General features: G+C 49.7%; 1 protein-coding gene across 1 annotated transcript; it reads left to right on the plus strand.

Annotated features, from left to right (window-relative positions):
• The first annotated feature begins 944 nt into the window (after nucleotides 1–944).
• COL6A2 (collagen type VI alpha 2 chain) lies at nucleotides 945–23,617 on the plus strand. The gene is made up of 27 exons (XM_009955445.2): nucleotides 945–1,050; nucleotides 1,986–2,584; nucleotides 3,166–3,186; nucleotides 3,900–3,965; nucleotides 4,543–4,596; nucleotides 4,715–4,759; nucleotides 4,942–4,968; nucleotides 5,248–5,274; nucleotides 5,377–5,421; nucleotides 6,619–6,672; nucleotides 7,066–7,128; nucleotides 7,387–7,449; nucleotides 8,327–8,416; nucleotides 9,248–9,310; nucleotides 9,690–9,752; nucleotides 9,888–9,950; nucleotides 10,493–10,555; nucleotides 10,966–11,016; nucleotides 11,406–11,441; nucleotides 11,799–11,861; nucleotides 12,094–12,156; nucleotides 12,437–12,472; nucleotides 12,726–12,771; nucleotides 13,328–13,480; nucleotides 13,697–14,149; nucleotides 14,469–14,507; nucleotides 22,996–23,617. Exons 1-27 carry the CDS (start codon nucleotides 945–947, stop codon nucleotides 23,601–23,603), a joined length of 3,060 nt encoding a protein of 1,019 aa, XP_009953747.2. The 3' UTR covers nucleotides 23,604–23,617.
• The last annotated feature ends 1,854 nt before the right edge of the window (nucleotides 23,618–25,471 follow it).

Raw genomic sequence — 25,471 nt, forward strand, 5'->3', positions numbered from 1 at the left:
GCCCCTTTTTGGTTTGTGTTGAGTTGACCACCAAGCAGAAAGGCATCTATGCTACCACTTGGTCTGTGTGCCATGGAGGGCCCATGCTGGTTAGTGCTATTAACCTCTAGACTTAAAGGCAGGCATTGCCTCTTCCTCTGTATATTTTGCTGTTGATAAGTGTTGCTTGGGTTTTGTCTGTGAATATCCTTTCAAATCCTGGGTTCCTCTGAACACTTATGTACATTCTCAAGAACTTTTCAGACTAGATCTCTAACTCTTCTGCTGCATAAGTTGTCATAATGCTACACAAAATATAATACTCCCATGTGCAGCTGAACCTCAGAGGCCCAGTGATGCGTTGAATGCTGAAGATAGGCACTTCTTCAAGTGCTTGTTTATTCATCCGTTCACTCCATGGGTTGTGCAGGCTACAAAGCAGGGCTGTTAAGCAAGGGATTTTGTACCCTTTTGGTATACATAGGTATCACCACACCCACATGAGTTGGAGGTAGAAGGCACCTGCTGCACGCCTTCACTGGTGGTCTGGCCAAGCAGAATAGAGGAGCGTGGATGCTTACATCTACATAGATCAGGGGTGATGGAGTCAATGTGGGCATGGGGTGGCCACGCACCTATGTGGAGAGAAACCGTGAAATCGAAAGATCCTGACGCACTGTCAGTAGCTCCACCACCTGCTCCCTTCCTTCAGACTGACAGAGAAGCTGAAGCAGTATTAAATTGTTCACCTGTACTGCAACAAAGCAAATACTTTAATTACTTAGCTTTCAAGTCAATATAAAAATCTACATTAGTGGCCCAGTGATGGAGAGGACTTGTTTTTCAGAGACAGGGTTTACAAGGAGCATTGCCTGGCTTTGTATCTTCCCAGCAGAAGAAGATTGTGCTTAACACGTAACTTGTGTTTTCCCACAGGCATCTAAATATCCAGAAGAACTGCTAAGATGTTCCGACAAGACCTTTTTTCCGCTCTCCTTTGTGTGGCTCTAGTTCCTCTCCATGCTCAGTTTGATGGGGATCCTGGAGATGTCAGTCCTACCTCCTGTGCAGGTATTAACCAGACAATTTGGGTGTCTCTCTCCTTTGTGGGCAGCAATTTCACTGAAAGCCATGGCCATGCTCAGTTGTAGAGCCTGCTCGCAAGGAACTGATGGTGGCACATTACACTTCCCCTGCCCCTTTGCACTCCTGGACAGTGCCCTGTAGTGATTTGTCTGTAGGGAACACTGTCCTTCACCGAAACTCCCATTTCTGGGTTTGTATTGGAGTGCAGAGAGGTAGAGATCGAAGAGCTAGGGTCTGACAATGGTGGCTTCTCCCAGCTCATGCAGTAATAAATACCACTCAGTCTCCAGAGCTCAGCTCTGTATCTGATGTCAGAAGACAGTCCACTTCAAATTTGACAATTTCAGTGCTTTTCAGTTGCAGTGCAGAGGAGGTGGTTTATATGTGTCTGGCCTGACTTTTACAAACAATGGCAAGATTTTCAAGATGGATTCAGTACTGAGCAGATCTTAGGATTTTGAAGTCTTGGGCACTGGAGAGCCATCTGACCAGAACACAGACGTTACTGCTAGAGCTGAGTGGGACTTGTGCTTTTTCCAGTATCGCACTTGGGTATGATCTTTTTGAAAATGTTTATAAATCAGAGAACAGCCAGCAGCCTGGCAGGCAGGGCATTCATTTAGTGCAAGAGAGCAAAAGTCATGCCATTGCTCTTCTTCATTCAAACCTGGCACTTAGCCCTCAGTTTCCTCATTTCCTCCAAGCCAGGTGGAAGTAACTCCTGATTAGTAAGAGCTACAACACTCTTGTAGGAAGCTGAACCTTGAGCCTTGTGCTGTTTGCTTCCTTCACAACTCTATGTGCTGTCTTCTATGTGCTGTCTATATACACGTCTCAGTCCAGGTTTCAGGGGGACAGTGAAGGGGGTGCAGCAGTGCATGAAGTGCTCTGACATGGTCTGAATAATTGTCTCTGTGCAGAAAAGAGGAACTGCCCCATCAATGTGTACTTCATCATTGACACCTCGGAGAGTGTTGCTCTGCAGACTGTGCCTATCCAGAGCCTCGTGGATCAAATAAAGCGGTTCATCCCTGTGTTCATCGATAAACTGGAGAATGAGCTCTACCAGAACCAAATCTACATCACTTGGCAGTTTGGTGGACTTCATTACTCAGATGTGGTGGAAATTTACAGTGATTTAACAAGCAGCAAAGACATATACCTCCCCAGGCTGTCTGCTATTAACTACCTTGGCCGGGGCACCTTCACGGACTGCGCTATCTCCAACATGACGGAGCAGATCCAGACCCAGATGGCCTCAGGTGTGAACTTTGCAGTGGTCATCACTGATGGCCATGTCACTGGCAGCCCCTGTGGGGGGATGAAGACACAGGCCGAGAGGGCACGAGACATGGGGATCAAGCTCTTCGCAGTGGCCCCCAGCGAGAACATCTACGAGCAGGGATTGCGGGAGATCGCCAACCTGCCACACGAGCTGTACCGCAACAACTACGCCATCACGCAGAAAGACACCCTGGATATTGATGTGAACACCATCAACAGGATAATCCAAGCTATGGTATGAAGTGCCACCTCAGGTGCAAGGGCAGGGCGGCAACAGAAGCAGCACATGGAGTGGGGGGGATGCTTTCTGAGCAGTCCCATGGTGGGTTTTGGCAGGACTCTGGAGAGCACGTCTAGCAGGGAAAAGCCTCAATTTTGTTCCTCTTGCGTTTTTATCTCCTTTCAGCACTGACGGGGCCAAATGGGGTCTCGAGCATCTCTGATTTCTCTGGTTAGGAGCTTAACCAGGACTCCTTGGTTTGCAGCTTTGCTCCCTGTCGTGTCTGGGCAGGCTGCCACCCTAGTCCCAGCTCTTGCTGAAGGCCAGACCCACACCCCAGCCTTCTCCCCACCCAGGCGTGCGTGGAAGAGTGTGCAGCACTCAGACATGTGCTCACTCACCATCAGCATGGGTTTTGAGGCTCCACCTGTGAGGCACTGCTAATCAAGGGACTGCTGAGAACATCTTTAAAGCTGTGGGACCTTTAGCACCTCCTCTTCCTTTACATCACACACACCTCCAAGGGTGTGATGCTGTTTTTCTCTTGGGACTGACCACCTTAACTGATTCTGTTCATCCTGTTTTCTCCTTTGCAGAAACACGAAGCCTATGGAGAGGTGAGTGAGCAGCATCTTTATGCCATTGCCACGTGACACAGGTTTGTTGCCTCAGTTATAGAAGACCAGCTAGTATCCCAAAGCAACAGGCCAGATTTTGCAACAAGCTGCGCAGGATGGGTGTCTGCCCACCTCTGGATCAGTGAAGAGCCTGGGGACCTGTCCCCTTACCCAGTGGTTAAAATGGCATACTGGACTCTTCACTCTTTGCCTCCCCCTCACCTGCAATGAATTCAGGTCTATTGAATAGACTCATTTCATCCCTTTTGAGGCATGTTTTGTAGGTGCCACACAAGCTGAAGCTCCTGCCCTGCTGGTATCACATGGACAGGGTTTGGCATACATAGGGAGGAGTGTGCAGAGCAATGCTCCAAAGGGCATGCACATCCCCTGATAGCCCCAGAAAAGCAAGCCCACACCACCTCATCTGATGCTTAGCAGTCTTGTTCTTTCAGTTGGGGCCCAAAGCCAAGGCATAATGAATGTTCTTGTGGCAATTTTCTGCTTTTAATTCATGGACAGCATTTTTCTGCATGTTTGTTGCTGCCTCAACTCTGACCTAGCTGGAGCTGTAGTAGTTTTTAGCACAGTGGTCACAGAGAGAGAGATGCGGAGAGCAATGGTACTTTGGGTGCACACTGGCTCAGCACGTGAAGCAGCTGGCATGCTGCAGTGTGGTAGTTACACCTCCTGTTTAATTTGTTGTATTTCAGTGCTACAAGATGAGCTGCCTGGAGATTGCAGGTCCACCTGGTCCCAAGGGATACCGAGGGCAGAAGGTAAGTCGCCCTAACCTGTGGGAAGAGAATAATGCCAGTGCCTGCCACAGACACTGCAGGACTCCCTAGGTCCCACCTCAGCTGCAGCAGCCATCACAGGCATAGCACCCAGGTGCAAAATAACTCCCCAGCATCTGTCTTGGCCATGGGACACTGCTATGCTGCAGCAAATGGAGCACACAGCCAGCACCGGTGTCTCCTCATGTCCATGCTGAGTCTGATGCATTGACAGCAGTGCAGCTAGGCATCTGAGCATCAGCTGTGCCAGCCACAGCCAGCACCTTCAGCACCTGAGGACAACAGGAGTGAGGCAGCATTTGTCTCTGATTCTCCCACCCTCAAGAGCCGAGCTCTCGTGTGCAGGGTGTCCCATTCTCCTGCCCTCAGCTCTGTGTGCTCCCCTCCCCATACAGTCTTTTTCCCCGCCTTCCCGGGAATAAAGCAAATCTGTCTCCACAAGCACACTGCCCCAAGCTCTGTAGGAGCAGCTGCAGCGAGACTGATGCTCCCAGAAACCATCATTTTCTCACAGTCAGCACCAAGCCCTGATTTATGTTGGGTTTTTTTCTTTCCTTAGGGTGCCAAGGGGAACATGGGTGAGCCAGGCTCCCCTGGGCTGAAGGGAAGACAGGTGAGTTGTGGAAAGTTCCCCCACCACCACCGCTGCAGCCAGCAGTGTTGCCCCTGCATTAGCTGGGGCCGCATCTCTGCTGCACTCAGGCTAACTCTCTATGTCTTCTTCCCTTAAGGGTGACCCAGGTATTGAAGGTCCAATTGGATACCCTGGTCCCAAGGTAAGAATCTCACAGCCGGTGACTGAGCTCCTTGCATTTACTGATTTTTGGTAAAGCAGAGGGAGCGCTGCTTCTCCCTCTCACCTGCCAGTTTCCCAGTCAAGACCCCCTGCACTTTGCTGCCTCTGCTCCTGCTGATCCCCAGGCACCAACAGTGTTTTTCATCTTTTCTTTTTGTTTAGGGTGTCCCAGGGATGAAAGGAGAGAAGGTGAGAAAGAAGAGACCAAATGGCATGTTTGGGGCACTGTGAGGGATGGGAGGGACACCTTCCTGTTGCAAAAAGAGAGAGTTTAGCTGTAATGGGCAGAATAACAATCCTATTAATATGTAGTTGAGGACATGGGGAGGGATTTCCAAGGGCGTCCCAAAGCCTTTCTCTTCCTTCAGGCATTGTTCACGATCTTGTGAAGTGGTGCTGTTTTTACGATGCAAATGGGTGGGAGTGATGTAGGCAGAGCAGCTGACTCCTGTACTCTTCCCTCCCCAGGGTGAGATTGGATCCGATGGACGGAGGGTAAGAAAGGACATTTTCTAACTTGCATGTTGTTCCAGCTACCAGCCCTTGAGTGTGTGTTAACAGATCACTGATCCCTCTGTTTTTTCCCCTCGACCCCAGGGTGCCGCTGGTTTGGCTGGCAGGAACGGCACCGATGGACAAAAGGTAACAGCACTCGGGAGCACCCTGTAATGATGCTGCTGCCATTTCATTTCTTTACCCCTTGTTCCCACAGGTTGTTTTGTTTCTCCCATCTGACATGCTAGCTTTTTTTTTTTTTCTGACTGAGGTTTCTATGAACTTATTTGCACATTATTCTGCGTGTCCTGTAGAAATACGTGAGCTAGCTGGAGATTAATTAATTCAGGTCACAGAAGCCCTAGTCCTTCACCAGCAAGGTCTCTGCAGGAATTGCATGCCTAACACGGCCATTGCTGCTGCAGCAGGTGATACCGCCGGAATATCTGGATGTAGATATCTCATCTTGAGTGTTAGTGACCCCTACAGGACACGTACACAGAAAGTTTTGCAGAAATTTGGTTTCCAAGTCAGTTTGTCACAGAATCTGAAATTTCATCTCTAAGCTACTGCTTTTTCTTAATATTAAATTCCTGAAGCCACGTTCAAGTACCTTCTAAGAAAGTCCCTGAAATACTCTGACCTCTCTATGGTGAGTGTGGAGGGCCACGACCTCCCTCAGATCTGCTTACCGTGCAGATGTGCCACAGCGGGATAGCTTTATTTGAGATGATTTGAGCTTGCATTGCCCACTGGCCAGCACACATTGGTTTTGCTCTGCACTTTCTCACATACCCAGCCAAATACATCTGTGAGATAATACTGGTTCTTCTTCCCACTCCTCAAATGCTTGCTGAAGTTCTGGAACACTAAAGTCCTTCAGTCCTCACCACTAGCTAGCCAGGGCGAGCTGTCTAAGTGCTGCTGCTGGCAAAGCCATTTTTGGGCATAGAGCGAAGCAACCACTGCTCTCAGCATCCATCAGGCAGCATGGTTACTGCAGACCTGAGCTGCTCTGACCTGAGGTGCACAACAGAGGACCAGCTGTGATGTGAGTCACCACTAAATCCAGCCAAATCCATCACCGAGAGCAGGATGAGAGTGCTTGAATTCCCACCAACATCTGCGCTACTACTCAGGGCTTTTAGACTACTTTCTCCTCTTCCATTTGTCTCTCCACACCACACTCCTGTTTAAGGAATATACTTGATATTTATTCTCTAGCTGATGACCAGTATTGTCAGCAGAGGATGTTAAAAATTAGTAACTGTTAACAGGAGAAACTGTGTTTTCCCTTCAGACACCTACAGCTTCTCTGTCTTCTTTTGAATGCTCTCTCTCCAGGGCAAGCTGGGGAGAATTGGACCGCCAGGCTGCAAGGGAGACCACGGTGACAGGGTAGGAATGTTTTACTCTTCCACTAGGCACGTCAGATGTATCACCCCAACTTTAGCTGCTGAATGAGCTGCACATGCAGAGAGATATGGCCAACAAGAGGTTACTGGCCCATTTTCTAACCAATTGCATCATCTGATCCCAGGCCTGGGATCGCCTGAACAGGGAACACAGCCTGAATTTTTTGTGCCTCCTTTCCACGGGCCAGTAAGATAGGATCCCCCAGTGTCCCTCTCCTCCACAAAGAAAGGAGGGGCTGCTCCTTTCATCAACACTATCAACAAGCAAAAATTATTTTAGTATCAAGAACAGCTTTCTAAGACAGTTGATTTGTTCTGCAGGGAAAGTGCATATTGTTGACACTGCTGTGTGGTTCTTTGTCCTTTCCCTCCCTAGGGCCCTGATGGCTACCCAGGAGATGCAGGAGACCAAGGTGAAAGAGGAGATGGAGGCATAAAGGTATGGATACTCTGAACAGCAAGCAGAGTGTGAGCAGAGGCCACCAGTGGGGACAGCTAAACACCATTGTCTGTGTTTGCACTTAAATCCTTTGCTACTCATGGAGCCCATAGGCTCTGTCTGCCTGGGATCTGGATCACATCATCAGACACATGAGCTGAGAGAAGACCCTTGCTGGCCCTGCTCCTCAGGCTCCTCATGGTGCACAGAAACATGCTGATAACACAGGCAATGACCATTGCTCTCTGGCCATTTCAGGGAGATCCTGGCCGGCCTGGTCGCAGTGGACCCCCAGGACCTCCAGGGGAAAAAGGAAGCCCGGTAGGTTCATGCAGTGTCTTACTAGGGTCTGCTTCACATGGCATGGAGCCAGAGTAGTATCAACTGCTGGTCATGGGGCAGCTGCAGCACAAAGGTGACGACTGCTTTCCAAGGCATCCTGGTGATTCTGCAGATGAGCCCACCAGCACAGAGGCAGCACAAGCCCGTGGGTGGTCGAGTGAGCTCTCCCACCGTGCGTGTCCCCACCAGTGCAGTGAGAAACATCCTGGGAGCAACAGGAGAGGGGACCACACAACATCCCTACATCTGCCTGGAGCAAAATGAGAATAGGTCTCGAGCATTTGTCCAGAGCAGAGAAAAGCAGGCAAAATAGGAGGATTTATCTTTCTAGCTGATCCGCTGCACTGCATCTTTCATTCTCTTCCCATCTTCTTCTGAGAAGAAAGGGCCTATTTGGCTGTGGTTTCCCCTGCTACAGTCTCATGACTTCCTCAGTGCCAGTGTTTGCATGCTGTTTGTATTCATGTAAGTAAACTTTAATGATCAATTGCTCAGAGATCTAATGCAGGCTTTACCCGCTGCACTTGAACTTATAGCCAAAGGGGTTGCTTTGCTGGTGGCCAGTTGCTTCAGACATAGTGGAGGAGGCTGAAACAGCCCCCTAGCTTTAGGTAGGGTTGGAAGCCTTTGCACTGGCTGATGGAGACAAGGTGACACAGCATCGCACTGTTCCAAGGCTGGAGTCTGTGCACATAGCTTTGACACCTAGACATGGATGGCGGATGTGTGGAAGCATAGGTTCTGTGCTAATACACACATCTGCTCAAGGGTGGATTGCTTGACATGGGACAAGGAGTGTTTGTGTGCACGCCTTGGCCTCTCTTCCGACAAATTATATTTCTTTTCCTTCTGCAAGGGACCTCCAGGCAACCCTGGAGCTCAAGGGCCTGCTGGAACTAAGGGAAGAAAAGGTGAAACGGGACCTCCTGGACCCAGAGGAGAGCCTGTAAGTGTCTGGACAGTGGGCACACCACAGGGGCCTGATGGAGTTTCATGGATGAGCTCTGAGAAACTTCCCCACTTAGTCTGCCTGCACTGCTTTTTGCATCCCAAAAGATAGTCACATGCTGATCTCCTTGTCTCCCCCATCTTCATAGAGGAGTACTTCCATAATCCTAAGCCTGATGTTAACCATTTCACCTTAGAGAGGCATCTTCTATTTCCACATAAAATCAAATGCCTCTGTAGACTCCCAGGGACTCTTTGGCTGTACTCTAGCAAGTTCCCCAAACCTCTCATTTCTCAAGACCTGGTGGCTGTTACAGCAGACTTTCTGAAAAGGGCACCATCAAATCACAGCTGTGTCATGACATCAATGTTGGTACACAGACCCAAGCTAATGTGATGGAGCACTGCAAAATTTGGGGAGTGGACTGGAGATGACATTCCCTGGCAAAATACAGCAGCACAGCTCCACCAGCACCAAGATGCCAGAGCTCAGCCAGATTGTGTCCTTGTGCAAGATCTAGTGGGGGAAGCGACACTGGATGAATGTAAAGCAGAGTCTTTAACCCTGAGGGAATGAACCACAAGTGTTTGTCATCACTGCAGTGACTGTCTTCCTGAAAGACTAGTCTGGCTGTGGCTTCCCAAAAGCCAAAGGCAAGATCCCCCAAACAGTGCCAGGACAGGCATCCCTGCTCCCCAGCATATGCTTGCTAAGGGGGCAAGGAGACGTCTCTTGGGCCAGAAGGGAGAAGGCAAGGCAGCCACGTGTCACTGTTCAGGTAGCATCCATCTTCGCATCCCATTTATGTGACTTTCTGTGTCTGCCAAGGGTCGACGTGGAGATCCAGGGGCGAAAGGCAGCAAAGGCACTCCTGGGGCCGCAGGAGAAAAGGTGAGTAAAACAACTGCCAAGACCATTGCAAATGAGCCTGAGATGCACATGACTGGTATATGCAATGTGCTACTGCCCAGCCATGAAGTGTCCAATACCAGATCCCAGTGGGCTCTGCATGTGTGCTGTGCCTGCTGCCTGCCTTGGTGGCAGCAGGTACAACCTCCTCTTCCAGGGCTTGATCCAGAGAGGGGGTGAAGGGCAGCAAAATTCCAGGCTGAGACATGTTCAGAGGTCACTCGGCCCTGACATTGTGTTTCAGCCAAGAAACACCATATTTGAGAATGGCATCATGTCTCCTCACTCCAAGGAGCATTGTCATGCACACAAACAGCATTGGAGACATCCCTGACCAGGAATATCTTTCCCTTCCTCACAGGGGGATCCTGGTCTAGAGGGTCCTCGTGGCCTGCCTGGTGAGGTTGGAAGCAAAGGAGCAACGGTAAGCACAGAGCAGGGGTTGGTGACATCCAGGAGGGAGAGTGCTGCTGCCATCCGAGGCAGCTTTCCTCCTCATGTACATCTGCCTGAACCGGCCTCTGTACATTCTCGCATCTTGCTTTGTTTTATTTTGCAGGGAGACCAAGGACTGCCAGGACCCCGAGGCCCTACGGGTGCTGTGGGAGAGCCAGGCAAAACAGTAAGTCATCCTGGGGCATCTGTGTGACTGTGTCCTCCATCTGTGGTGAGAGCTTACCCTTCTGACATAAACTGGCTGTGCTGTCCATCCTGAAGAGAGCCTGCCTGACCTTTTCTCAGGGGGGATTAAAACTTAGCCCAGAGGACCCTGGCTAGCCTTTCCAGGAGCAAGGAGAAATCGCAGGACCCAGGAGTCCCTGCTTCTCCATCACTCCCAGTCCCAGATGCTCCCATGGCAACATCAGAGTCGGTCACAGGGCAAAGAAAGATGGGGCTCTCAGGGCACCCATTTGTCCTGGGTCTGTGGTTAGTCTAGCACCCCACTGTAGCAGTAGTGCCATGACATCCATGTGACTCCATGGGATGTGGGAAACCAAGTGCTGAGTCAGTCACTGTCGCAGTAACGTCATTGGGAGGGGTGCAAGATGGTCTCGCAGCATCATCTCAAGAGCTGGTTTCTCCAGCACAGTCCCCTGTGCAGCCGGGGAGCCGCAGGGAACATCCTCACCTGCTTCCTCCATTCTCTCTAATACTATTCTGCAGGGATCGCGTGGGGACCCTGGTGACTTGGGCCCAAGAGGTGATGCCGGACCACCAGGACCAAAGGTAATGTACCTGAATGCAACTCTGCATTTGAAAGGGTATTTTGGTGGGCTTTGTTTATTAACTGTTATTTAAACGAAGTCGGTTTCCACCGCAGAACCTTGTGTGCCTCGGAAACAGAATGGCTCAAACATGAGCCTCCCTATGGAGCAGAGATGTAGGTCTTTGGCTAAGGCAGCTCTGATTACACCCCTCACCCTGCACAGATTCAGGGGTGTCCCTGGCATGCAACGTCCCCAAGACCCTGCAAAACCTTGCTCCAAACAGCCATTGCCAGGGCCAGCCGCAGAAGTCACGGCTCCTGGTGTTATCTCACCCTGAGATAAGATGAAAATGGCTGTGACTGTCGCTGGCATCACTAGGTCAGAAAGGCCTGGTTTGGTTTCTGATGGGTCATTTTTTTTCTACCAAAGGGTGACAGAGGCAGACCTGGCTTTAGCTACCCTGGACCCAGAGGGCCGCAGGTATGTATGCCTCATGCAGTGCAGAGGTACATGCCACGAGGAAGCCTGTTTCTGCAGAGGTTGCTGTTGGAGCTGAGCAGCCTGGGAGAAGAGGGAAGGAGGAAGAAAAATTATCAGGGTCACAAAAACGTGGAGCCCACAAAAGGGGCAAGGGAGTTGAACACCGGGACTGAACCTGGCCGCAGCTCCATCGGCCTCGTGGCAGAAGTGCTGGGGACCCCAGTCTCAACAGTGGTGATGGGGAGGTGGCTGTGCCCACCACCCCATCAGCCTGAAGCTACACCTGCTGTTCAGCTTTGTGCCCCTCACTGCAAACTTTGGATGTATGCATCCATGGTGGGAGGCTCACACCAGTCAGGTGGTGACCTCTCCCTCCTCTCCCTTCGCAGGGTGACAAGGGTGAGAAGGGGCAGCCAGGACCCAAGGTGAGTGTGTTTGTCTCCATTGCCTTTTTTTTTCTACTGACTAAATGCCGAGCAGCTGTCCCCCGACCCTCCAGGTGCATGGCTGAGGAGCCTGTCCTGCCAGCAGCTGCCCTGGGTGTATCTCCCAAGCTCATCTCCCATTGAAACCATCTGAAATATGCTTTGCAAAACTTCTTTATTCTTAGTTGGTGTCTGTGTAAACACCATTTATTTGCTGTGCACTGAGCTGCTGGTTTAGAGGGTGCTCTCCCAGGCCAGGCAGACACGTGTTGTTTATGGGCTTATAGCAGCAGTGTCTCTGCCTGAGCACATCCAGATGTGCTCCATGCTGGATCTGTTTCTCCTTCCTTTGAGCAGGGAGTAAGAGGTGAGCTTGGACAAAAAGGACTGCAAGGGACCAAAGGAGAGAAGGGGGAACCGGTAAGCAGACTTCCCATACTGCTCACGGGGTCAGTCTCCCCGTCCCACACCTCTGCCAGGCAAGCTGGGGATGGCACTGCCCGCTCCTCTGCGTGCCCTGTGTCCCCAAGCTCAGCCGTGTCAGGCTGATGACCATGCTTAACAGGGCTGTGCCTGACGAGGGGCTCAGGAGGAGCCCTGAACACCAGTGGCTGCCAGGGAAATACTTGACCCTTACTTGTTTCTTCCCCAGGGTGATCCTGGCCCAGGAGGTGAGCCTGGACTCCGTGGTCCAACTGGTGAAGCAGGCCCTGAGGTACAGTACCGCACCATCATGTCTGAGCAGACACTCCGGCTCCCTCCTCTCCTCTCCACTTCTTAATGCTCTTAAGCCCAGCGGACACCAGCAGGTCTCCCTGCAGCAGGACTTGCTGGAGGGGACACCAGACATGTCTGCTGGCTCCCCACGAGGTTTTCCTACCCTTCCTGTGGCAGACCTCTGCAAAAAGCCATCATTTTGATAGCTCTGACATCCACTTCCCAAAAAGAGAACTCATGGGAAAGCTGTGCCTGAAATCCCTGTGCTCTCCTTACAGGGGAAACCCGGCCCACCAGGAGATCCTGGCCTGACTGTAAGTAGTACTGCTCTGCAGCCCCCAGTGCTCTTCCTCCTCGGGCAACCACGACTTTGCTGTGCACAGCCCGAGAACAAAACAGGGCATCAAGTCCTGATACTGCCTGGCAGAGGTGGCCTATGGCTTCCCACGGGAGCCAAGAGGGGAGGAGGTCTATGGGGTGGGAAGGGAAAGAGAAGCTTTTTCCTTAGAGGGGGTGGCTGTTGCCTAAGGGGATGGAGGGGCTCACCCTGCACCACTTCACTGGCAGGAGTGCGACGTGATGACCTACGTGCGAGAGACATGTGGATGCTGTGGTGAGTGGACCATCATCTCTCCCCAGGACAGGGGAAAGGGGGTCACCAGAGGCTGCCTCCTTCTTCAGGAGCTCCCTTAAGTGATCTCTGCCCTGTGAACTGCCCTTTGCACTGAGCCACTGGCACAGTGGGCTCTTTGCCACTCTGCACAGCACTGCACCCTGCAGAGAAGACACCATGGGAAGTCCTTCCCTGCTCACCCCAGTCCCAGCCCACCACTGAGTGTAGTGGCACTGCAGGGGCAGCCTAGCTTACCTCCCAAAATTTAGCTCTGCCATTGCAGGAGCAGTGAGCTTTAATACAGAGTTGCATGGTCCAGATGATAGAGTGTATTGCACAGCAAGATTAGAAAGTTTTCTTTCAATATACGTTGACAGAAAGGTGCCTGTAAAAGCCTCCCTATGCTGCCGTCTGTGGGCAGCACCACAAACCCTGTGGGTGCTTGGCATGATGCTAACTGCATCCATCTTCCCATAGATGGTCTCTTCTGTCCTGGTGGCTCTTGCTCCCACCGTTGCTGATCTTTGTGTTTTCCTCCTTCTGTCCCCCTCCCCAGACTGTGAGAAGCGCTGCGGTGCCCTCGACATCATGTTCGTCATAGACAGCTCAGAAAGTATTGGCTACACGAACTTCACCCTGGAGAAAAATTTTGTTGTCAATGTGGTCAGCCGGCTGGGCTCTATTGCCAAGGACCCCAAGTCGCAGACAGGTCTGGACTGTGTGGGGACAGAGCAGGGCATGGGGAAAAGAAAAGCTTCCACTGGGCTTAGTCCCTCTCTCCAGCATTTTTGCAGCAGTTTTTGCTTTCCCCCCTTCCCATCTTTGTAGGCCCATCAGTCAGCTCTTTGCTGATCTGAAGGTTTGCTGACTTTCTCCACTTTTCACTGAGGATGCAAAGCCAAGTAATGTGACGCTTCATTGGCAGGTGCCCGTGTTGGGGTGGTGCAGTACAGTCACGAGGGGACCTTTGAAGCCATCAAGCTTGACGATGAGCGTATTGATTCACTGTCAAGCTTCAAGGAAGCAGTGAAGCGCTTGGAATGGATTGCTGGAGGCACCTGGACACCGTCCGCCCTTCAGTTTGCATACAACAAGCTCATCAAGGAAAGCAGGCGAGAGAAAGCCCAAGTGTTTGCTGTGGTGATCACGGATGGGCGCTATGACCCCCGGGATGATGACAAGAACCTAGGGGCTCTTTGCGGTAGAGATGTGGTTGTCAACACCATTGGCATTGGAGACATGTTTGATCAGCCAGAACAGAGTGAGACCCTGGTCTCCATTGCTTGCAATGAGCCCCAGCGAGTCCAGAAGATGAGGCTCTTCTCAGACCTGGTGGCAGAGGAATTCATTGACAAGATGGAGGATGTGCTCTGCCCAGGTCTGTACCTGTCCTTACACTATTTATGGAAAATGGAGTTTTCTAGCCCCAGGGTTTGGGGTGGGAGGCATATATGGTGCCTTGCAATGAGTGCAGAGACACTGTGTCCCAGCACGTTGGCCAATAGCTCATAGTTGGGTCATTCATGGTGGGGGCTAACCTTAATGTAGCCTTGGAAAAAGAGTCCTTCCTCAGATATGGGCCAGCCTTTTGGGGCAGTCCTTTGGAGTTCTTTCTCCTTGTAAGAGGCCTGGCTATGTAGGCCGTGAAGGGGGGCAGCAGCACATCACTCAGTTTTCCTTGTTTCTTTTCCTTTCAGATCCACAGATTGTCTGCCCTGAGCTACCTTGCCAGACAGGTAAACATTACAAGTAGCTTCATGTCGTCTGCACAAAGTGGTAGGTCCAGGGGGGCATGCACAAGGCTCAGGAGTGGGAGGGGGTTGTGCAGTCCTGTTCATTCCCTTTGGATGGCAGGGGTTTGGGAAGTAGTGTTATTTTACATGAGGAGAGGCTCCAGGTTTTCATCTCCTCCTCTTTTCCTGTCTTTCTCAGCTCCCTGCACAGGTAGGTACAAACGCACTGTTAGTGCATCAACATGACTCAGCCCTGATATTTCTCCCCGTCCCAATTCCTGGGAGCCACCAGGTTTTGACCTTCAAACTCAGCAATTAATTTCTCACTTGTTCCATGTTTCTATTATACATCAAGTCAAAAGCCCCTTGCTGAGCTCTCCCATCCATGTGACCTTTGAAATGCAGAGCCTAACCTGCAGCACTGGGCAGGATGCTCCTTTGGAGTGACAAGGGCAGAGTAGAGGGTAGGAACTGTATGGAAAATGATGCCGCAGTGGACTCAAAGCTTTGGCTTCTCTAACGCTGGCTGTATTTAATTAACAATTAACTCAGGGTGTCAGATTAAAGGAAAAAGGCTGTAAGGACCCTCTGGAATAGAGACAGTTGCTGCTTGCTGCAGATAACTTTACTTGATCTCATTTTGCTTGTTAAGGGGCAGGTCTGCAACCTGAATTCCTAGAGATCCTGTCTGTCTGAGTCTCTATGCCTGTTTAAATACAGTAGATGCACTGTTTGCTGATACACAAGGCTTATAGGGGACCAAGTTTTGCCTGGTTTTGCAATTTTTATCTCTACTCTTACCGTGGATGTTTTTGTGGAAGTCCCCAGCTTCAACTCAGTATTATACAGAATTTCAAATTTCATTTTTGAAGAAGTCGCTTCATTTCCATACAAAGAAAAGGAAAACTGGTCTCAGGATGCTCAGAAATCTGAAGACAGAATAATTATTCCCATCTAAAATATCTCACTAGTACTTCTGCTATTTGCACCTGGACATAGAGAGAGCTCAATGTCTAACCATGATGCTGAGCTATCCACACAGGCTCCTCTGCAGTGTCCTCCAAGGAGCTTTGTCCTGCAGATCTGTGCACAATGAGACGACTTCCCCAAGTCATGCTGGTGACTGCTCAGGTGTCTGCAAAGGTTTTGGTCTTTGCAGCCTCCCCGTTTCTGAGGAACACTGCAGGAGAGAGACTGACCCAAGCAGTGGCACACTCATGTTCTCCTAGGCTTGGGCGATAAAAGCTCTCCAAAGCAAGGTGAAGTAGGCAGTCCTTTCCCTGTAGTGCACTTGGGTCTTTCTGTTCCTGATGCAAAATGAGAACAGTTTGCTGATACCCGACAGTCCTGGGGACCAGAACAGAAATGGCTTGAGGAGGTATCTGAGGGCTTCCGTCTTGGGTGAATCTCTCAAGCCATGTAGGCAAGCCAGGTCAAGTGCAGGCCCTACACTTGTGCCCCAGAGGACATGGAAGGTGGAGTGACGTGGCTGGGTAGGTGTTGGCCTCCTGTGAAAGCGCCAGTACACCCATCTCAGCATGAGCAAAAGTTATCTTGATGTGCAAGGATCTATGCTAGGCTCAGTAGATCAAGTTTTATGTGATACCCAGGATTCAGTGGTCTTTTGGCAAAGCACCTTCCACCCGCCGCACTGGATGGTCTGTGATGCATTGCTGTCATAATGAAGGATTTGCAAAGATCACACTTGCCTAGTGGCAAGGGAGCATGTTGGATGGGATGTGACATATGGCATGTGACAGAGCCTGGGGTTTCTGGGCTCAGTGCTCAGATTCCTCTGCTTCTCTGAGAACATCTCAAGCATTGATGCCAATTCATGTGCAAACCCTTTGGATGGACAGTGCCCTTCGCAGGGTATGCGAGTGAGCTTCATGCACATCCAATGTGCGTGTCCAGGCGTAGACAGGCCAGACAGGTTCAGGTCAGGGAGGCAGCTACACTCAGCCCTGTTCCTGGCCCTGTGGCTGTCAACTGCTGTTGCAGTCCTGGCACTTTAAGGAGCAAATCAATTGCTCATGCCAGGTACCCCAGCTCCAGCATGGGTATTGTCAGCAGAGCACAGAGAGGGACAGGAATTACATACACCCCTGCTGCCTGGCAGAGCCAGGCACATCGCCACTTTGGGTTCACATTTGCAGATGAAGGCATGCTGCCTCCATGCTTTGCCTAAGGAAATCCAGGTTTTCCTGTTTTCAGGGCAGACCCATGTCTCCCTCTCACCGCCCATCAATTATCATGGTGCTAACGGGATGCTGGAGTGTTAAATGGGTTAAATGCTGAGCAAACCTAAACTGACCACTTGCTTCAGTAGAAACCGCATGATGCTCTGTAAGTCTCTTTCTAACCCATGCCAAAGGCTTTGCTTTGAGCTTTGGGATGTTATTTAAATTTAAATTCAGTGCAGCCACATGGAAATGGAGGGTTTCAGGGTCCTGACTAGCCCAGACACCACGCAGGAGCATTGCACACTGCAGGGCAGTGAATCTAGCCAAAGCGTCCTTCGCCAGGCAAGGAGTTCACATAATGCTGTCCCTTAGATGTCTTTCTGGCTGTACAGCATCATGTGTACAGTTTGCATGTAGCAGAGTTCAAAGCTACAGGGTGGCTGAATCCCATAAGCAGAAAGAAGCTGGACCCCGTGGCCCTTTTCCTGAGCACTGCTCTTTCTCCATCATGCCTATGCTGGATGAGTAGGAAGGAACTGGGCAGTTCAGGTTTCATGTCATTTTCTGAGGTCTCTTGGTTGATGTGTGATTGATTTTGACACGAATCCCACGGTTCCTCAGACATAAAAGTGGCCAGAAAGACTCAAAATCTGGGTTTGGTCTTTACTTCTCTGTCCCTTATTAGCTCTGTTCTTCCCCGGTGCAGTGCACATAGGAAAGCCAGGAAGCTTTCAGAGACACAGCCATTGCTAGCAAGCCCTGAAAATATTCTTTTGACCCTCACTTGCAGATGACAGGAACCCTGGAAACGTAAACCCACTTATTTTCCGCCCCATGGAAGAGGGAGTCAACATAGATTTCCCCAGCACCATACATTCGATCGCCCAGTTCCTAAACTCCACGCGGGAAACCCAGGACCCCAGCATGTACACCCAGCTGGTGGCCACTTTGGCCTTTACCGCCGAAAAAGCCAAGTTTGCCACTGGAAATGAGCGACAAGAGTGGATGGACTTGTTCATTGACACCTTCAAAATGGTGCACAGCGAGATTGTTGGGGACCCAGAAACCGTGCTAGGGCTTTGCTGACATCTCTGTTAGAGATCATGTGAAGTGGGTAGAGGCAGAGGTTGTGTGGAGGTGGTAATTGTCTTTCCTCGAGTGTTTGTTTGACAGAGAGGACAGGTACAGTGGTAGATAGATGCTTTTAGTTTAGGAGAAACACAGACGGTGAAGCAGCTTGGTTGCACTCAGCCAGAGATGTGACACAAGGGGCAAGTCTTCTCCAGCTTGGCTGGCTGATGAGCATAGCGGCTTTCTCCAGAGATGCCAAGAGATGCTCTTGCTTTGCCCACTACTTTTCTGCAGAGGAGCTGTGTTGTCTCAGTCTCTGAGCCAGCTACAATGCTCCCCTCCCATGCTCCCACCCTGCTCTGGCAAGCTAGCGTGCCCCAGCCCTCAGCCACATGCCAAGCTCCACCAAGGAGTCCTTCACAGCATGTGCATGACTGAGGACCAGAGCAAGTCCCTCATTTGCAGAGAGCCTGATGATGTGCTTTTCCCATGCCTTCCTACGTATGTATTTGCTGACTGCTTCTGAAGCATCTTCTGCATCCTCTCGCTGGGTTACCGTGAGGGGTCTCTTCGGGTCCCACAAACCATTTGTGTGGCAAGACTGAAAAAGCAGGGTGAAGGTGCATCTCCTCTTGCTGCAGCAAGTGTCTCTGTACAACCATGCAATGGGCAGTCAGGGATATCGAAGGGAAGAAGCAAACAGTACGGGAGAGGGGGCATCCTTGGCTTTCCATCAAGAACACCAAAACCTGGGGAGTGCTTCTCTCAGAAGCTGTATGAGCTCCCTCTGCCTTTTTCTCTGCTTGTACATTTGTGTTTCTTCTGTCTTAATTAGCAACACGTACCTGTTAATATCCAAGAGACAGAGGTTATGTAGGGCCAGGCGATCCAAAGCAAAAATCCATGACAGTGCAGCCAAATCTCTGTGATGCATTACGTGAGCTATTTAAAAGCAAGTATTTAAACGTGATGTAGTATAGCCCATTCAATCCATATCCAGTGCTAGTTTGGTTCAGAGAGACTGCAGACCCACCACCTGTGCTGCAAGTATGTGCATTTAGACAATAAGCAGTATTTCCATGAGCTCAGCTGCCCCTGGTTTTCACAAAAAGGCAAGTAGGTGACTGCCATTCCTGCCTCCAGAATAACTACTGCCCTCTCAAGCCGTAACAAGAGAAAATGGCATTTTGTGTGCGGACACAAGAGTAGAAGTACTTACTGCCAGCAAGTGAATTTTGCAGCCTCTCTAACTGACATGGTATTATTGCAATAAAGTATACTGACCAAATGCCATATTTAATGGGCAGAAGGAAGATGTATGGTCTTCAAAAATGTAGTTGGGCTGTAACATTTACAGGTGTGCAAAGCGGAGCCAGTTGCCAAGCTCAGGCATGGGCACTGGAACAAGGAACTTGCCCACTTTGAACTTACTGCAGTGTTTTCTTCCAGCTCTGCTTCAACATCTGGGGCTTGCCAGTCTAGGCTAGAAGCCATCTGGCGACAAGCACCCAGGGGAGGTTCTTGCGTTGCTCCAGCACATGAGCAGATCAGACACACTGCACTAAAACAGTCTTTCTCCCAAGGTTTCAGCAATTTTTGCTCCTAGTCTATAGGGACAGGGAGCTCAGATAACTGCTGTTGGCATATAATAGAGGGAAAAGAGTTCAGAGCGCTTTACGTGGTGTGCTCTGCATTTTAGGTGAAGGCAAAAGGATCAGCCTGTGTTTGAGTCTGTGTGCTAGCGTCGGGTTGTAATCCACGCATTCCCAACAGTCTGTGCAAAGCCAAGCTCCCTACTCTGTTTTGATTTTTACCCCAAAATTAGTGTGTGACATCTTGCTGGGATGCAAGTAAGGGGACTGAACTCAGAGTAGTTAAGCTGCTCCAGCCATAATGCTAGAGAAAAAGCCCCAAACAAACACTTATTTGAACGGAATATCTCAGGGCTGGGACATGTTGCTGGACAAGATGAGAATTCAGCAAGACTTCAGCAAAGGGATCGTTTATTTCATTTCCTTTGGAAATATTCCCTATCAAAGCAGTACAACATTGGAAACAGTTTTTTACATTTTGAAAACCTTCAGCTCATCATGGAGAAAAAAAAAAAAAAAGATTAGATGTATCTTTGCCCAAGCAGTATTTGTGTTGGCCCTTGTCAAACAGAAGCAAGTGGGTGTAGTGGTGTTTTACTAATATAATCCTGGTTAATCCCTCTGATAAAACCAGATAGATTTCATTACAGCAAGGGTTCCTTCAGTGAAGCTTTTGGGTAAAGGAAGGACACAGATCAGGGGTTGGGGAAAGGATAGTCCACACCTCCCCAAAGACGTGGGAGGGGTTGTGAAAGGGCTGGGAGGTCAGTCTCCGTCTCACTGTTGCTTTCATCTCCACTGTCAACACTGTGAAATAATAGAGGAAATACAAATTACCCAGGTTTTAGAAGAACCAGGAACATGATGTGATTGGGTCAGGTTGCTCTGCACATGCAGATAACTAGATGGGTTGCTAATAGTAGGAAAATTGATGGTATTTCTGCTTTTTGTGATGCCTCTGTTAGACATCCTCAGCTGTGTTCTAGCACACATTATGCAGTACAGTGAGCTACAGATGTTCATGCCTTGCTGTAAGCTGCATGAGAAGGACCAGTGCACCAATTAAAAGCTGCGTGAGAAGGACCAGTGCACCAATTAAAAGCATGACACGAATATTTTAGTTGGCCTAATTCATCTCGCAGTTAAGAACAGGAATCTTGTTGCTTGCTGCAGGAAAGGGCACTTGGGTCCTCAGCCTCCCAGAAATGGGAACAAGTTGCAACTGAAGCGTGACACTGAACAGGAGAAACCCAAGGTTTCAAAGCACTGCTGGCATCTATGTTAAGTTCCCATGGGTTAACTCATATGTAAAGGCACCTTATCACGCAGCTCAAAGGCAGCCCTCTCCAGCTGTGAGGGCTGAGCAGCAAGAGGAGTCTTGGGGCAGTGCTCCTGCAGTCGAGGCTGCCTAGAGAGCCAGGCACGTGTTATGCTCTCACTGAAGCTCCATGGAGTGATGCTGCTCTCAGACACTTTCTGCTTAACCAGGAGCTCTTAAGGCTTGCTTCTGATCACGTGGGAAGGGGTGGATCTTGCTTGTCATCACAAGAAACATGACTACATTTAGACAACTGAAAAGAGAGATGGCTTAGTAAGACTTCTCCAGCATGATATGCAGCCCTCACTCCCACCCGCTCACTTCCTCCTGCTTTTGCAGACCCCTACTTAGATTTCAGACTGTGTGGCTGCACAGAGCAGGTGAGGACCAGGAGTACAGGTGTTGCCAAGGCAAAATATCCTTGTGGCAGCAGCACCTGCATACCGGGAACTGGAGCATGAATATACCTTTAGACAACATTCCTCAAGGAAGGTTGGGGAAGAATGATTACATACCTTTATTGCTCAAAAGGAGTGGAGTATCGCAGTCGAATTTGGAAATGCGATGCTCAAAAAGCTCATGGGTGAAAAAGCTTCGCGTGAAGGTTGGTTTCTACTGCAATCGCAACTGGCATTGCAGAAGCGTGTTGTTCACAGTAAGACAATGTACAGCAAGCACCATTCAAGGCATGCCATCATTGTACATATGTTTTACAGTGCAAGCTAAGGAGAAGTGTCAGTCTACAAGGTCAGGGAACATGATACAGAAGCAACCACGGACTTTTGCAGTGTCCAACAAGTTGGGTTAAACCACAAGTACCAGCAGAAGTTCCTGCATCAGTTTGACTGCTTTATCATGGATGGAAGTCATGCCAAATAGTCTGTGAGCTCAATGATATGCACCATCAGAGCTTCTGCTGCACTATCTTGTGCTGTTGGATTCACGTTGGACACTGTTTTTGTAGTTTCAAAAGTGCATCTACCTGTTTTGCTTAAAATATAACTTCACTGTTTGCCAAATGTTGACTAGACACGTAGTACTCATGTACTAAACAGTGATCCATTTGTTGCTCGGTTCATACAAAGAATTACACCACTTCAGCAGCCCACCATGCTGAATTGAGGTGTAGCAGCACTCAGCACTGAGGAAGCACTTTGTCAAGTTGGATTTGCTCGTAGTACGGAAATCCAACCTAGTATGATACTCCTATCCCAAAAGTTACCCCTTTTGCCAGAAATAGATGCTCAAGCTGGGCTTCCTCCAAAATCTCCTATTCCTTGTCAGTCATGCAACACAACACAACATTGGCTCCAGTACTTCACCCTTTCAAGATTCAGTTTTTGCTTGACAGTGATATGGCCATTGCCCTGCTGCCAACTCCGGGGGTGGCCAGATGCAGCAGGTACATCACAAATCAATTTTTTGCAATTGTATGCCTGACTAGTGCTTTCAGCAGAAAAGTAAACCCAAAAGAAGAAAATTCAACAGCACAGAAATGGAAGTGTTTCTCAGAGAAGCAGCACATGCAGAGGATCACCAAATGCAATACACATAACTACTGCAAAGGGATGAAATAATGGTCCCTAACTAACAGCTGTCTCCAAAGATTGCTAGTTTCCTCTCCCTTTTTTTCTGATTTCATTCGCTGTGTATATTCATATGCCCACATGCCCACTTTGTGGACAGGTGCTGTTCTGAGCAACTGAAGAACAATGTCCCACTGTGTTTCACTCAAATATTGGTCCATTATATGTTACAAAAGCTGCTTTGCTACGTACAAATGCATCAAGGGTAGTCTTGTTTTCCAACCCTAAGACCCAACTTTTATAAGCTCTTCAAGAATTAGTGATTGCTGATCAAACTAGTCTGGGTGGAAGGTATGAAAACAGCTTTTGTCCTACAAATCTGTGTGTGAAGAGTAACTCTGAAAGTAAACCACACTCTAGAAGTAACCAAGAGGTTTGCAGACACAGACTGCCATTAATCTCTGGATATCCCCCTTACAGATAAGAGTTGAGCATTGCTGTAAGCAGGTGGATGTAATTCTGGGACTGAAATGCACAGACCTGTCTAATCTCATGGAGGTTTGTGATAGGCCCCAGAATTAACATTTGTTATGACTTAGTGCCCAGGAGCTGAGGGAATCAGAAGCAACACTCTTACATTACCAGCTGCAAAGACAGCATTTGGCAGCAGAGTGGGGCTGGTCCGTCTTTGGACAAAGATGCACAGAGGCTGCTCCAGCCCAAACTATCTGAGGCAAGTCCCAACATTATCCTGTAGGCTTTCTTATGCTCCCAACTCCTCTCTTCTTCTTTCTCCTGCAGAGCTTGCAGTGGCTCAGTGCACGCAGCGCCCTGTTGATGTTGTCTTCTTGCTCGATGGCTCTGAAAGGATTGGGGAGCAGAATTTCCATAGGGCCCACCGCTTTGTGGAGGAAGTGGCCCGACAGCTCACACTGGCCAGGAGCAGCAGTGACAACATGAATGCCCGGATTGCGTTGCTGCAGTACGGCAGTGAGAAGGACCAGGATGTGGTCTTCCCACTGACCTACAACCTGACAGAAATCTCCAGTGCCCTAGCGCAGATCAAGTACCTGGACTCATCCTCCAACATTGGGTCAGCCATCATACATGCCATCAACAACATTGTGCTCAGCCCAGGAAATGGGCAGCGACTTGCCCGGCGCAATGCTGAGCTCTCCTTTGTCTTCATCACCGACGGCATCACTGGAAACAAGAACCTTGAGGAGGCCATCAACTCCATGAAGAAGCAAGACGTCATGCCCACGGTACTGGCTCTCGGGAGTGACGTAGACATGGATGTCCTGCTGAAACTTGGCCTTGGGGACCGGGCAGCCATCTTCCGGGAGAAGAACTATGACAGCCTCTCCCAGCCCAGTTTCTTTGACAGGTTCATTAGGTGGATATGTTAAATGAAGGGGGTGCGCTGTCCTCCTCTCACCAGAATACACTCCCCTGATATTACTTGTTTCATTTTCTTCCCTCTGTGTGGTTGCCAGCAACTCTGAGCTGGCCCAGAACAGCTGCCCTCTGTGTCCTCCTTTCTAGCCAAAATCCAGAGCTCTTTTTTGATTTTCATGATGAAAAGTCATGTATCTTACATTTATGGTGCTAATTAAAAGCAAGATCGAAGCAGGATACAGAGCCATACAACGTACTTCTGTAAAGCTTTACACACACCAAGCCATGACTTGCATACGTACTGTAGTCCTACGAAGGCTTACCAGAGAAGCAAGAAACCTTTCCAGTGTAGCAGGACAAATGATCATCTGTAGTTTTCAAAAACTATCAATATCCCTCAGTGTCCTGTGAGGAGCTTTATGGTTGTGACATCCCCCATTCTTTAGCCAACCCTTTGCCAGATTATCTCTTCATTTTTGTTCTCTTGGTGCTTCTGCCCTGAGAGGACTGAGTGAGTTTATGACACATCACATGCTGCTTGAAATGGTCAGTGACTTGCTTTCCTTTTGCATGGCCCTTGGTGGCTTGCTTCTCTTTCCTGGGAGCAATGCGATGGTGAGAGATTTTGCTGCCTTCTACAGTTGTCTGCAGATGCTCCTTCTGGGGCTCTATCTATCCTAAGTTTTGCAGATCATCTTTAAGATCTTTATTTTCCTGTGGGCCATATCTACCTTGCTTCCTTCTGCCATTCCAACCTTCATCAGAACCTGTTCATTTATTACAGCACCCAAAATCCTGGCTGAGAGTGGCAGCATGCCTCCCAGCATCTCACAAAATGCTGCCCGAACTGCCTCCCTGTCATCCCAATGTGCTCAAAGTATTCATGGTGCCTTCTTCCCACCGGTATCTGCTGAGCAATGCCCAGATTTGAACTTGAATTGTGCTGTCTGCAAAAATAAACAAACTCTTTTCACCCTATTCTGGAAAAGCCTCTTTATTCTGTAGTTGGCCTCTTTTTAAAAATTATTTTTAATGAGCAGCTGATTCTCCTGGTGCTAAGCTTATAATAAGTCCAGATAAGTTTATCTTCTGCCTCTCCCCCCAAATGCTGGAGTACAAAGCCAGGGGTCCCTGCAGCACAGGGTCACAGGGCACTGCTGAGGACCTGAAGGACCACAGAAGACTGATGGGGCCCCTCCAGCCCTCCCTGATGTCTCCAGCTGTCCCCTTGCAGACCTGTTCCTCTGACCCCTGGCTCCACACTCCCACAGCGCCCATCCAGACCATGATCTCTCAGTGTGACAAAGACCATGTCTTCATTCCTCACCTGCTTCATGTTCCTCACCTCTTTGAGGGGCTGTGCCTTTCCATACCATGAAAGCAGCATTGCACCTGAGTTGGGCTTTACCGACACTTTCTTCAGCCCTTCTTCTATCCAACACTTGTGTGTCTCAAGCCAGGACAGTGGTGGCAGGGGAACCCTCTGAGGACAGGGGCATTTCTGTAAGGTCACATCCACGGTGGTGAAGTTGGGATGGGGAGGACAGTCTGGGCAGGGCTTGGGGTGTCTGTAGGGGACCCCAGGCAGTGCCGATGCAGGGAAGGGCACAGTGGTGAGGAGCTGCAGCCATGCATGCTGCAGCATCACTACAATGTTTTCCCTCCTTTGGAAAGGAGCGCTGTAGTGGAGCTTCGAGGGCTACAGGACAAAACATAACTGCATCCAGAGAGAAACAGCAGGACTGAAATCCGCCTGCCCTGGCACGAACACATGCCCAGCAAGCAGTGCAACAAGGACAAACAAGGCTGCGCTAGCAGTAAATCTGGGTGAGGTGGGCTGTGCCACCATTTTTGGAGATTCCCTCTGCCACAGTGAGCT

The sequence above is a fragment of the Leptosomus discolor genome, chromosome 5, assembly GCF_034619465.1.
Source record: "Leptosomus discolor isolate bLepDis1 chromosome 5, bLepDis1.hap2, whole genome shotgun sequence".
Taxonomy (NCBI): domain Eukaryota; kingdom Metazoa; phylum Chordata; class Aves; order Leptosomiformes; family Leptosomidae; genus Leptosomus; species Leptosomus discolor.